Genomic DNA, 14,191 nt, shown 5'->3' on the forward strand with positions numbered 1-14,191 from the left:
GAAACCTAGTCGTCACACACTAGTAATAGCATATTTCCTCTTACTGAGTATTGTCTCATCCTAGTGATTTAACATTTTTCAGGCGATTCAGTTAGATGAGCAGATCAGGCTCACATATAGAGAGATCTTTTGTACTGCCCTATTTTTAAAAGGTAAGTGTGTTCAGGGGAATGTATTTTTGGAGTAGATGAAACTGGGGTGACATGTGAACATGTATGTATGGTTGGGAAACACTGAATTCTGGTATTGTAAATATAGATGTATGATTTTATGTTTTCCACTGCATAGTTGTGTTGATTTATGTATAGGGATACCTTAGTGCCATCTGGGCCCTGAGATGTTATAACAGGTATTATAGGGGTATCAGAGTAAATAAATAATAATAATAATAAATGGGGCAATTATTGGGTTGTTATAGTAGTACTCTGGTATGCATGGTTGTAAAAGTATATTTTGTTTCTATTGTTTGTTTGTTTAAATTAATTATGGGATGGTATTACTTTGGACACCACTGGGTCTGAGGATATGGTTCGTGTGGTATTAGAAATAACATTGATGATGTCATTGTTATGATTATTTGTGGATTATATTCAGGGGCGTTACAATTGGGGTATCAGAGCCTATGTTATGCATGCTTTAGAGGAATAATACTACTAGAGGATAGGAATGAGTGGTGATAAAAGTGGGAATGGGTAGCCTAGGTATGGTAAAGTGGGTCAGGTATAGGGTGATTGTGATTCAGAGTACCAGAGATGTTGGGGTTTTGTCTTGTAGTCTGGAGGTAGAATTTCCTTGATGGTTTTCTATAGTTTTCATAAGGTGACAATCTCAGAAAAATCATGGCAAACCATCCATGGTTTTGTTTCTGAGCAGTAAGATTGAAACCTGAGATTGGGAGTTTGGAGGTCAAAGGGTTTATTTGTGTTTGAAAAGTGCATCAAGGAGGTCTAGTATTTGAGTACGAGAATGTAGGGAATTCTATAGTTTTACCTAATTTGTTATACTAGCTAAGTCCCAGCAATAGAATTTTAAGAAACTATTCTTTGCTCTGTTTTCAGGATGGATCCCAGGGATAAGGGCATAGACTTCAGAGGTAATAATTATGTGGATACTTCCAACGAAGAAGATGTAGATACCTCCGAGGTGTTGCAAGGTTTAGCCCGACAAGTTAGGAAGGAAATTTGGCGGGACCTTAGAGGACAGAATCACCCGTAGGTAGATTGGGGCTGCACTATCGAGCAGTTCACTCGTATAAGTCCGCCAACGTTTACAGAAGGAGCGGACCCAATTGCGGCTGTGGATTGGGTTCAGGAGATTGAGGAGCTTCTGGATATTTTACATTGCACCAATGAGCAGAGAGTGCAGTACACCACTTTCAAATTGATAGGTGAGGCTAAACGATGGTGGAGAGCAGTAAAGCTGGTAGAAAAACAAAGGCTAGGACTAGCGACTATCACTTAGAGCCAATTTAAGGAGATCTTCTTCGACAGGTTTTCCCCACTTCCACCAGGGAAGTTAAGGCAGAGGAGTTCCTGAATCTAACACATGGGCACTCGACTATACAGCAGTACGCGGCCAAGTTCGTGTAGCTATCTTGCTTCACCCCGTACATGGTCCCGGATGAGCTGAAGAAGGCCAGGAGGTTTGAAAGAGGTCTGAGGCAGGGAATATGAGTTCAAGTGGTGGCGTTTCAGGCCTAGAGTTTCACTGAGCTAGTGGACAAGGCCATGGTAGTGGAGGCTAGTATATAGAAGTGTGAGGGGATAGCAAACCAGAGGAAAAGACCCCTGCCTTATGGGTTTCAGACCGGAACCAATCAGGGTACATGTGGAGGAGGCCTGGTGACTACGTGGGTCAGCGACAGGAGGTGGGACCCTAAGCTCCTTGGGGAACTCAGTCACGCCCTCCTTGCCCCAGATATCATAAGAGGCTTTGGGTTGAGTGCCGAGGTAGATCAGCTGGTTGTTACCGGTGTGGTAGACGTGACCACATAGCATGAGATTGTCATGTACCATTCAGTGATTCTCCCACACCTCATCAGTTCTAGGGACATAATTAGTCACCTCGAGGTGGCCACCAAAGGGGCACCGCCCAAGTGCAGGTGTATTCGCTTACGCCGAGAGATGTAGAGGACACTAATGACGTGGTGATAGGTACTATTTTATTTTTATCACATAAACCTATTGTGTTGTTTGATTCAGGGGTGACACATTCATTCGTGGCTCGGGAGTTTGTTAAATTATGTGGGATATAGGCTCAGCCACTAGGCGTTGATTTATCGATGGCTACACTAACAGGGACCGTAGTAACGTGTAGGAGGATACTTGAAAATTTTTTTATCAGTATTCAGGGGAAGACGTTGCCTACTTGCCCGAATTTGAGGTGATTTTGGGGATGGAGTGGCTAGCTTCCGGTTATGCCAGTATTGACTGCTACAAGAAAGAGGTGGTGTTTAGACCTCCAGGGGAGCAGGAGTTTAGATTTTTGGGGTCGCGTGTGCGCGCCTCTCCATTGATTTTGTTAGCCACGTGGGCTAAAAAGTTACTCTTGAATGGGTGTCAGGGGTACCTAGCTTGCGTAAAGGAAACACTAGAGGGAGAAGTTAAGCTACATGATATTCTAATAGTAAACGAGTTTCCTAACGTATTTCTGGAGGATTTTTTGAGATTACCCCCTGAGTGTGAGGTGGAGTTCACTAATTATCTATCCCCGGGAACGGCGCCAATCTTTAAGGCTCCATAAAAAATAGCTCTAGCCAAGTTGAAAGAATTTAAGGAGCAATTACAGGAGTTGTTGGATAAGGGGTTCATCAGGATGAGTGTATCTCCGTGGGGCGCACCGGTGTTATTTGTTAAAAATAAAGATGGGCCGATAAGGTTGTGCATTGACTATGGGGAGATAAATAAAGTGATGATGAAGAATAAGTACGCTACCCCGTATCAATGATCTATTTAACCAACTCCAGGGAACGCAGGTTTTATCAAAAATTGATCTTCGGTCCAGGTGTCATCAAGTGAAAGTTAAATCAGAGGATGTACAGAAGACTGCTTTCCAAACCTGGTATGGTCATTATGAATTTTTGGTTATGCCATTCAGACTAACCAATGCTTCTGCTGTATTTATGGACTAGATGAATAGGGTCTTCTATCAGTACCTGGATCAGTTCGAAGTGGTATTTATTGACGACATATTGGTGTATTCAAAGAGTCTCGAAGAGCACAAGGATCATATGAGGATAGTGCTTCAGGTTTTAAGGGAAAGGGGGTTGTATGCCAAATTCAAGAAATGTGAGTTTTGGCTGGAACAGATGGCATTCTTGGGGCACGTGATATCCAGGGATGGTATTTCTATGGATTCAAGCAAGATAGAGGTTGTAATGGACTAGGCAAGACAAAAAAATGTCCACGAGGTCAGGAGTTTCTTGGGATTAGCAAGATATTATCATCGGTTCATGGAAGAGTTTTCTAAGTTATTGGGCCCGCTAACAAAGTTGGCCAGGAAGGGTATAAGGTATGAATGGACCGACGAATGTGAACAGAGCTTTCAAGAGTTAAAGTAGCGACTGATCACTGCGCAAGTGTTGACAATCACTTCAGGAGAAGGGGATTTTGTTATCTACAATGATGCGTCTCGAAAAGGGCTTAGGTGCGTACTGATGTAACAAGGAAAGGTTATTGCATATGCTTCTCGGCAGCTTAAGGAGTATGAGAAGAATTATTCTACGCACGACTTGGAGTTGGCAGCGGTGGTATTTGCATTAAAAGTCTAGAGACACTATTTGTACGGTGAAAGGTGTGAAATTTTCACATATCATAAAAGCCTTAAGTATATTTTCACATAAAAGGAGTTGAATATGAGACAGAAAAAATTGCTTGAACTCATAAAATACTATGACTGCACCATCAGTTATCACCTAGAGAAAGCTAATGTGGTAGCTAATGCTTTGAGTCGAAAGTCAATGGATGCGTCAGTTTCGGCAGTAGTGGCCCAACAACAGATCAGGAAGGACCTGGAGAGGTTTGGCATGGAAATGGTGGAAGGGAATCATTCGGTGTTTATCGTAAGTCTAGTAATCTAGCCGACGTTTAGGAAAGGATTAAAGTTACTCAGATGAAAGATGTAGAATTGGTGAAAATTGTGGAGAAAGTATGGAGTTGGCAATAAACAGATTTCAATATCTCAGATGATAAGGTTCTCAGATTTCACACAAAACTATGTGCACCTAATGATGCAGAGATAAAAAGAGTGATTCTAGAGGAAGCTTATCGCCCTCTTTATATTGTACATCTAGGGAGTACAAATATGTATAGAGATCCGTGAGAATCCTTCTTGTGGGACAATATGAAGAGGAAAATTGCCTGGTTTGTGGAACAGTGCCTGATATGCTAGCGAGTGAAAGTGGAACATCAGAGACCAGTGGGACCTTTGTAACCACTTCACATTCCTGAATGAAAGTGGGAGCACATCTCCATGGACATTGTCACGGGGTTACCGTTAGTGTTGTATAGATAGAACACCATCTAGGTTATTGTGAATCTGCTAACAAAGACTAAGCATTTTGTTTTGATAAGAATTAGTTACTCCATGTATAGGCTGGCATAACTTTATGTGCAGGAGATAGTTATACTTCATGGCATTGTTGTGTCCATTATTTTAGTTTGAGATCCGCAATTCACCTCTCGGTTCTGGAAGAGTTTACCAGAAGCTTTGAGATCTTAACTTACTTTCAGTACTGCATTTCATCCACAGACTGACGGACAGTCAGAGCAAACGATTCAGATCTTAGAGGATATGCTGAGGGGCTGTGTGTTGAATTTCGGAGGTAGCTGAATCTTGTTTTTGCCATTGGTGGAATTCGCCTACAATAACAATTATCAAGCTAGTATCAAAATGGTATCATATGAAGCGTTGTATGGTCGAAGGTGCCGATCTCCATTGTATTGGGACGAGGTTAGAGAACGACAGATTTTGGGGCTAGAATTGATTCAACAAACATCTGAGAAAATCAAACAGGTTCGGGACAGAATCAAGTCAGCTTAGAATCGGCAGAAGAGTTACGCTGATACTTGCCGATGGAAATTAGAGTTTGATGTGGAGGCTATGATTTTCCTGAGGATTGCTCCGATGAAGGAAGTTATGAGATTTGGGAAAAAATGGTAAGCTAAGCCCTAGGTATATTGGGTCATTCGAGATACTAGAAAGAATTGGTCTAGTTGCCTATAGGTTAGCGTTACCCCTAGCATTATTCAGGATCCACGTCGTATTTCACATGCCTATGTTGAAGAAGTACGTCCCAGATCCATCACATGTAATAAGTTATGAGGCACTGGAGCTTGGAGGTACTTTATCCTATGACGAAGTGCCGGTTTAGATCTTAGATCGGAAGGAGCAAGAATTACGTACTAAGAAAATTCTGTTTGTAAAGGTACTTTGGAGGAATCATGCAGTTGAAGAAGTCTCATGAGTATTAGAAAAGGAGATTGCAATAAGTAACAATTAGCAAATTTTGAGGACGAAATTTTTATAAGGAAGGGAGAATGTAGTGATTCCAAAAAAATAAAAATAAATAATTAATAATAATTATTAATTTAATAATATAATATATATATTAATATATTAATATAATATAATATAATATAAAATATTAATATTATATAATAATAATAATAATAATAATAATAATAATAATAATAATAATAACCTGAAGGAATTTGATTCCTTCAGGATTAAGGATCTAGAGCCCCCCCCCCCCAATTTCACGCTCTCTTTTTACTTTCTCTCTCCTCAACCCCTCTCTCATCGATTTCCTCGGCCAAACGTGTGCCGATTGAAAAACGAAAAATACCCTTAGGTTCCATTTCTAGTCACCAACGTTTTAATCGGGGTGATTTTGTTGTTAGGGTGTCGTAAGCACCACTCCTAGGATAAGGTAAAGGGAATAGATTATGTCAGTTTATTTTGAAAATATTCTCGATTAAATTGTAGTATTTGGTTTCAAGAATAATATACATGATTTTCTGACTATTTGGGCTTATGAGAATGGAATTTTTGAATTATTATACGCATGTTTTGGGGAATAAGTTTTAATTAAATTAAATTGCAAGGTTTTGATCAGATTGGGATTTTTGGGAATATATTCTAATTAAGTTAAACTTTAGGGATTTGATCAAATCAGATTTTTTAGGAATCTTTTGGAGTTAAATTAAATTGCGGTGATTTGATCATATTCGGGTTTTTAAAATATATTAGGGATTAAATTTAAAAATGGAGAATTGATCATACCTGCGTTATAATTAAATTTACCAATTATATATTTTGAAAATTCTGCAAGCAATTGGTGAAATTATAATTATTGAATAAATTGTGTGGTATGAGATTTAATTATATTTTACTGCATAATTGAATCTGAGTATTTTTGTGGTATTATAGTGAAAATGTGATTTGGACTATTTGATGGAAATATTGGAAATGTGATGAAAATGGTGAAAATTTGAAATGACGGCTGAATGCTGAGATTGATATGACCGCTAAGTGTCGGGTTTTAGTATGACGATTGTATGTCAGGTTTGATGTGACGGTTGTATACCGGAGTTTGCTATGATGGTTGAATGCCAAATTTTTATATGATAGGTTTTATATTGTGTAACGACCTCAAAATTCTTAGCAATTTTTATTTATTTATAAATATATATAATAAACATTCCTACGCAACAGAAACACATATCATATAATCATTATACATAAACTGTACAATATCAGAATCTAGAATATACAGATCATACAAAAATATCCCTCCAGTGTCATCTATCCAAAAACATACACCATTCTGACAAAACTCACCCTATAACTAGGGTGATCTGAGCTACACTCTATCCGCGAGCCTGATTTGCTCGCCTCACTGGCTCACCTGAAAAAAATGTTAGAGTAATGGGGTGAGTCGACGCTCAGTAAGTGGAAATATGCTATCACTAGTGTGTGGCAACTAAGTTAAAAGTACTTTAAAATATAGCAACTGAACCGTAATGCAACAATCTGTAAAACATATCTATCTTTTTCAATTTAAAATACACTGTATCGTCTGTATTTTCTACTTTTCATACTAATAATATCATACAATACTGTAAAACTGTAAACATATATATATATATATATATATATATATATAACTGTGCTTTTATCCCGGGGACTCTGTACGTCATGATTTGACCCCTCATGACAGGGTTGTGCGGCCCGTAGGCGGGACTCTATCTGGTCGGCCCTCCAGATAAGTCATCATACTCTACACTACCTCAGCCCGGCCAAACTACATCCTCTCCTAAGCTTGGGACTGGCTACTACCTCGTCAAACCGACCACCTCAACCCAGTGTACTAAGGAGCTGCATACTCTCCAAGCACGACTGACGGTACCCACATACTATCTGAGCTATGTGGTTGCACTCTATATGTATCTAGCAACGGTATCGTGCTCTGTAATCTGTATCTGTCTATGTTTCTTTCCTCAAGGATTTGATACAATATACATATATACATATATACTTTTGTATTGTTTTCATCATGTTTCCAAAATTACCATAACTCTATCTTTCTGTACTGTAAATACTGTATCTCTGTGTATATCTGTAGCATCTTGATGCTACCTCTGTATATCTATCTGTGTATTCTATATATATATTCTTTGTCTGTATGTTCTGTATGTTATGGTAATAGGAAAACATGACATGTTATAACCCTATATGCATATACTGTTCTGAGTATCTGTATACATGTATATGGATATATGTATATATCTGTTTCATGAAACCATTCATATAAAAGCTGTATAAGCATGTACATTTCTCTGTGAATATAAATCTATATCTATATATTCTGTGTAAACCCATATACTAGAAAAACTATGTAAATTGTATGTACTGTCAAAAACTGTGTATTTAGTATAGTACGATACATCACAAAACTTTATAAATTCTTTATCTCATGAAAACCTACTCAGGCCACACAAGCATTTAACTCATACTCTGTATAAATTATATAATAAACTGGTATGAATATATGTTTATAAACTCTCTAATAACTTTATAAAAATTCTTAGCATAGCATATTTCCCTTACCTTAACTTTAAAAAGCCCCTATAAAAATCTGGCTCTATACCCGCAGGATTCTTAACCCAATATCCTAAAAACACAATGTCCCAGAACAAAACATTAGTATTTCCTAGTCTACATTATTTCCTATAACTGTCAGGAAGTCAAAAACTCAATAGAAGACCTTACCCTAAATTTGGGATGAAATCTAATTTCGTTTTCTCAATGATCCGCTCTGGTAAACTTGTAGAGAATTCCACCAGGAGCATCGTGGTAGCTTCGGATTGTCGATCTGGCGACTGGTGGGGCCGAAAATGAAGAGAGAAGGGAGAGAGAGTTGTAGAGAGAGAGAGAGAGAGAGAGAGACTTCTTAAAAATGAATTTATTCCCTAGTTCTCGTATATATAAACATGGGATTTCGTCGACGAGACCCTGTATTCGTCGACGAAATTCAGGCTGCCTCAGAACCTCTCTCAGTATTTTCTCGTCGACAAAGCCCTCTGTTCGTCAACGAAATCCTTAAATCCTTTGTCGACAAACCCTGTGTTCGTCGACGAAGTCTACGGCCTCCTTCTGTTTCTGTATCTATTTTCCTCTCTCTTTAATATTCGAATATCAATATTTTCTAGGTCGTTATAGATTGAATTACGAAATGAGTTTGTATAACAATTTTTATTACTTAAATTGCATTATATGGTTTAAGAACTTTGAAGATTAGATGTGATGAGAGCACGGTACCGTTACTAGTGATTGAGATAGTGCAACCACATTGTTCAGGATAGAAGTGTTGGTATTGAAAAGTCGATTTGGCCACGGAAGGGTTGTGTACCCCCTAGAGTCTAGACCAGGCTGGGTAGGTAAATCGGACTTGCAGACATGAGATTTAAACCCAATCATGGGGATTTATACATGATGATGTTGTATGTCCAAAAAAAGGATTTCTTCTACGCATATATGTAAATTTATGTAAATGATATAATTTACTAAATTGATTATATGGCAAAGAAAATGTGTATTTCCATGTGTATAGGTGTGAGTTATATTATACAAATGTCATATTTGCCAGATAAAGTAAATTAAGTGAGGTGTTTGATTTCACTACATGTTAGCTACGCACTGACAATAATTTATTTTGTCTTACTGAGAAGTGTCTCGCCTCAATAAATATAACAAAATTTCAGGACCTACAGGAAATCGAGTCTATGAGTTCCAGGGCGGGACCTAGATGAGTTAGCTGAGAGTTAGTAGTGTTGGGACAATATTTTGTTTATATCTAATTGTTTTGATTATTCGAGGTTGTAATATGTTTTTGGGGAGATGTTGATATTAAGGTTGAGAGGTAGTACTCTGGCATGCATGGTTGTAAAAGTATATTTTGTTTATGCTGTTTGTTTGTTTAAATTAATTATGGGATGGTATTACTTTGAACGTCATTGGGTCCAAGGATATGGTGTGTGTGGCATCAGAAATGGCATTGATGATGTCATTCATTATTATGGTTATTTGTGGATTAGATTTAGGGGCATTACGTGATTCATTTTTTCAAGTCTATTATTATCAATTTACAGTATAAAAAAAAAAGAGATTAAAGAGAAGATAATATCATGAAAGGACCTTCTTTCGATTTATATCAATTTAATTACTCTCATTGACAAATTAAAAAAAAAAAAAAAAAGAAGGAAGGAAAGAAAAGAAAGGTACGTTATCAAACAATGAATAAAAATAAAATAAAATAGAAGAATAGTAGTGATGCACATGCTCTTAATAGTTTGAAATAATATCTTATAATAAGCACACTAGTCCCTCCAACTAAAAGATCTCGTACCTTAATTATCGGTTATTATTTCTAAATGTTCCAACAGGAGCAGCTCGGGCAATTTTGAACTTGCCTTGGGAGGAGCTCCCATTGTCAATCACTTCCCTTTGTCTCATTAAACCATTTGAATAAATTCCTAATTTTTGTTTCAAAAGGAAATAGTTTTAATATTATATATTAAGTTGAATAAATTACATCATGGTGTTTTTTTTTTTTTTCAGCATACTAATTAAAAATTGAGGGGCTTTATGATTTTTCCATTATATATAGATTGCAATTCTAACAAACTAAAGATATCATTAAGACAACTTCTTATCTAATGGTTTCTCAGTGCTCTAACTTCCTCAGATTTCTTCTCTCATGTTTTCTTCTTTTTCAATACCTATGCTCCTTGAAAAAAAGTTGTGCTTCTGGAAGATGCGAGACTTATGAAAGACACAATAGTTCTCAAGCCTATGTAATTGAAGTCAATTCTCTCTTAATACGTGAAAGCTGCACGTGCAATACTTCTACTAAAGGTTAGTTGATATTCATGCTCATGTGTGTGTCTCATAGATCAAGTATATAAAATTTTAATATATCTATTTAACTACTTTAGATTAAATGTTTGAAATTTTCAAATAGGAAAATTAACATTAAACTTATTTACCAATGTAAAAGTAAAATAAATATTTGGTGGACAGAAATATTATATCTTTAAATAGTAAGACAGAATTTCTAGAAAAGAATTGGAAAGAGGAGGGAATTGTGGGTTAGGGGGATTTTGGTAAAATCAAGTTCCAAGTGCTTAACATTGATTTCAAATATGATCTTGTAAACTAGTTCTAATTATAATATTTTCAATTTTAATTACATTTTTATCTGGTTTAGTTCGAACACAAAAAAATGAGAACCTATTCAATTAAGTTCATAATTTGTTTTTGGTTTAAAAATATTAACCAATAGGTTGCTAGTTTCATATTTTTTAAAATTTTATTTATTTTTAATACTTATTTTTTTTATTGTAATGATTTTTTTTTAATAGAAATGGACCTTTAACATGATCATTTGGAACAATTTGTAGAAAAATAGTTTTCTAGAAGTAATTATCTAAAAGTAGTTTGAGATGACTCATTATAAGTATTTTTTTTTTTTCAAATGAATATCTTTTTTTTTTCCAAAAACTACTTATTTCCTAAATGAAAAGAAATTTGAATATTACTTCTTCAAATAAGTACTTATAAGTGTAAAACGAAGCTCCGGTCCTCAACTGGATTCTGGAGTCCCAAATCCCCCGATCCTATTTCTCCCTCAGCCTCACCTCACTGCCTTAGCCTCACGACCCCCTCACCCACTCACGCACAGCGCACGACCTCACTGGCGACTACGCCGAGTAGGAGGGGGGATGTTAGGTTCTCCGTCCGACCGTCCCCTCACAGGCGACTATGCCGCGAGAATCCTGCTTTCACCTTACTCCATCGATCCATTTTTTTGCATCTTCAGGTAAAAATTTCCAAATCTATAGTAGCTCCACTGTTCTAGGGTTTCGCTTGCTGCGAGCATGGAAAAAAAAATGGTCCTAGTCGATGCGAAGAGGGCGTTAGTTGGAGCGGGAGCTCGGATCCTGTTCTACGGTTCCGAAGGCCCAAACCATTAATGTTACCAAGGGTGATGTTTCAGCCATTAAAAAGGTTGGTTGCATCGAGGAAGGTATCCAAAGATTTCACCTTTGAAGCTTAACTTTTCTGGGATCTTTTGTCTGGATGCTAGAGCTTGTATGGTGTTGGTCGGAGGTGTGGGCACTAACCAAATGCAGCAGTCTTCCAGATTTCCCTTTCATGTGATGCCAGTTCCTTTCAATTTGCTCATTTTTTTTGTATCTGATTACCGTGTTAACTTAGCATGTTTTTAGTAAGTAGGAATCAAGGAATGGGTGATTTGTTTTCCTGTGTTTTTGGTTCTGGCAAAAAAACTCATTACTTTTTAAAAAAAATAAAAAATAAATAAATTATATTTTTAATTTTATGAATCCTCGGCGGGTTTAGATTTATGTGGATCCTCTTGAACCCAAACCCATTTATGATCCGTTAACCCCATAAATGTTAAAAAATTTATTGGAGAGCTCTCACGGATAATGAAAAGGGTTCATAGACAGCAATGTCCATCTATCACCCACTCTCGAAATTCATATAAAAAATTTAAAAATTTATTGCTGGAATAAATAAAATAACAAAACCAAAAACTAACCGTATAATTAAAAAATTCAAAAATATTTAAAAATTAGATTCAAACCTATTTTAATATATTAGTATGTGTTTGCATGTGTATTTGTCACCTCACAAATGTGTCCTCATAATGTTTGACAATTCTCATATACTAGATTTTTAAGGTCTGGTATGCCCTCATATTTGTGGTATAGCAATATTTTGTATCTATGTTCTTATTTTATAAGCAGTTACAAAGAAAATATAAGATATTGCTCTTAGGATAGTTTGATAATAAGCAAACAACTGAGGCAATATCTTAAACTGCTACTGCCTTTCATTATTTTTCTCTGTTGATGCTAACCAAGTTTCATATTATCAGATCTCAGAAAAGGATCATTTTTGGAAGTGGTTCATAAAGATGGGCCGTGCTTTCAAGCGCCAAAGGAAAAATTAAATACTTCCACTCATATTCTTGTCCAGAGAATTGCTCAAGACCAATATCGAGTAGATTCACTTCATTCAAAGTATAAGCTAATGTCCACAAATCATCGATCAACAGTCACGCTTCCAGCCACACTTGGGCTATCAATGGGTTCATTACTATATGTTGTGAAGGTGGGTCTAGGAACACCAGCCACATATCTCTCCCTTGAACTTGATACTGGTAGTGACCTCACATGGACTCAATGTGAGCCCTGCACGCTACATTGCTACAATCAAACAGACCCAATCTTCAATCCCTCAAAATCCACATCTTATTCCAACATTCCTTGCAAATCACCGTTGTGTGCTCAACTCGATGCTCATGGCTGCTTTAAAAATTCCTCGTGCCTCTATAGCATTGAGTATGGAGATAATTCATACTCATTTGGATTCTTTGCAAAAGAAAAATTAACCTTGACGCAATTTGATGTAATTGAAAATTTCCAATTTGGTTGTGGCCAAAATAATTCGCTACTCCCCGATGTAATGACGTCCGGAATCCTTGGACTCTCCCAAAGCAATGCATCTATTGTGTCACAAACTGCTAAAAAATACAATGAGGTTTTTTCTTACTGCCTTCCATCTTCACCTTGCTCTCTTGGCCACCTCACTTTTGGAAATATAAACGATGTTCGTCATCCCATGAGTTTCACGCCCTTGCTAAAGAATCCACATGTGGACTTTCCTTTTTATTTCATTGAACTAAGAGCAATTAGTGTTTATGGACAAAAATTACCTATAAATATATCAGTATTTTTAAAGGTAGGCACTATTATAGACTCTGGCACTACCATCACTCGCCTACCTCCATTGGCCTATGTAGCCCTTCAAGCTGCTTTTCAAAAACAAATGTCCAAGTATCGGACGGCTCAAAACGTGGAAATTCTAGATACATGCTACAATTTTAGCAAATACAATTATGTAACCATACCCAAGATTAGTCTCTTCTTCAAGGGAGATGTAGAACTGAACATTGATGCATCTGGAATCATTGCTATGCTAGACAAGAAGCAAGCATGCCTAGCTTTTGCTGGGAATGCAGATGAAACATATATTTCCATCATTGGAAATTTTCAACAGAAAACACATACTGTACTCTATGATGTTGTTGGGGAGAAACTTGGCTTTGGTGCCTGTGGTTGCTAGTAAGCTGGCTGAGCTTTATGTGCGTTGTGCATTTATATAAATGAACTATTATTATCAAATTGTCCTCTACCTTGTATTTTCTCATAGATGCACAACTCTCAAAATACTATGTTACAAATTGAATTAATGATCTCCTGCATGTTGCAATGTTCCTGCTTTAGGGGTTGTTTCTGCTTTAGTGGTTGGACGCCAAGTGAAGGAAATTAGACCCTTTTTTTTTTTTCTCTCTTAAGTTTAATGGATTTGCTACTAACTTTTTTTCTCTTAATATTTTAAATAAAGTTAAGCACTAACATAATTAACTAATGACTCATTTCATCGTTTTGAAAAGTTACAATTTTTCCAATTTTTTTTGCATTGTTTTTGGATTTTCCTGCAAATTTTATTTTTTTTAAAGAAGGAACAATACTAATGATGCTAATGGATAAAAATAGGTACATTAATTTCCCCATGTGACAAAATATTCTTGAAACATAAC

At 36.7% G+C, this 14,191-nt stretch overlaps 1 protein-coding gene across 1 annotated transcript; it reads left to right on the forward strand.

Moving 5' to 3' along the window:
• Nucleotides 1-11,094: 11,094 nt before the first annotated feature.
• Nucleotides 11,095-13,860, forward strand: LOC131150171 (aspartyl protease family protein At5g10770-like). Its single transcript, XM_058100759.1, has 2 exons — nucleotides 11,095-11,380; nucleotides 12,464-13,860. Exons 1-2 carry the CDS (start codon nucleotides 11,323-11,325, stop codon nucleotides 13,711-13,713), a joined length of 1,308 nt encoding a protein of 435 aa, XP_057956742.1. The 5' UTR covers nucleotides 11,095-11,322; the 3' UTR covers nucleotides 13,714-13,860.
• Nucleotides 13,861-14,191: the final 331 nt, after the last annotated feature.

Source organism: Malania oleifera, chromosome 3 (genome assembly GCF_029873635.1).
Source record: "Malania oleifera isolate guangnan ecotype guangnan chromosome 3, ASM2987363v1, whole genome shotgun sequence".
NCBI lineage: Eukaryota > Viridiplantae > Streptophyta > Magnoliopsida > Santalales > Ximeniaceae > Malania > Malania oleifera.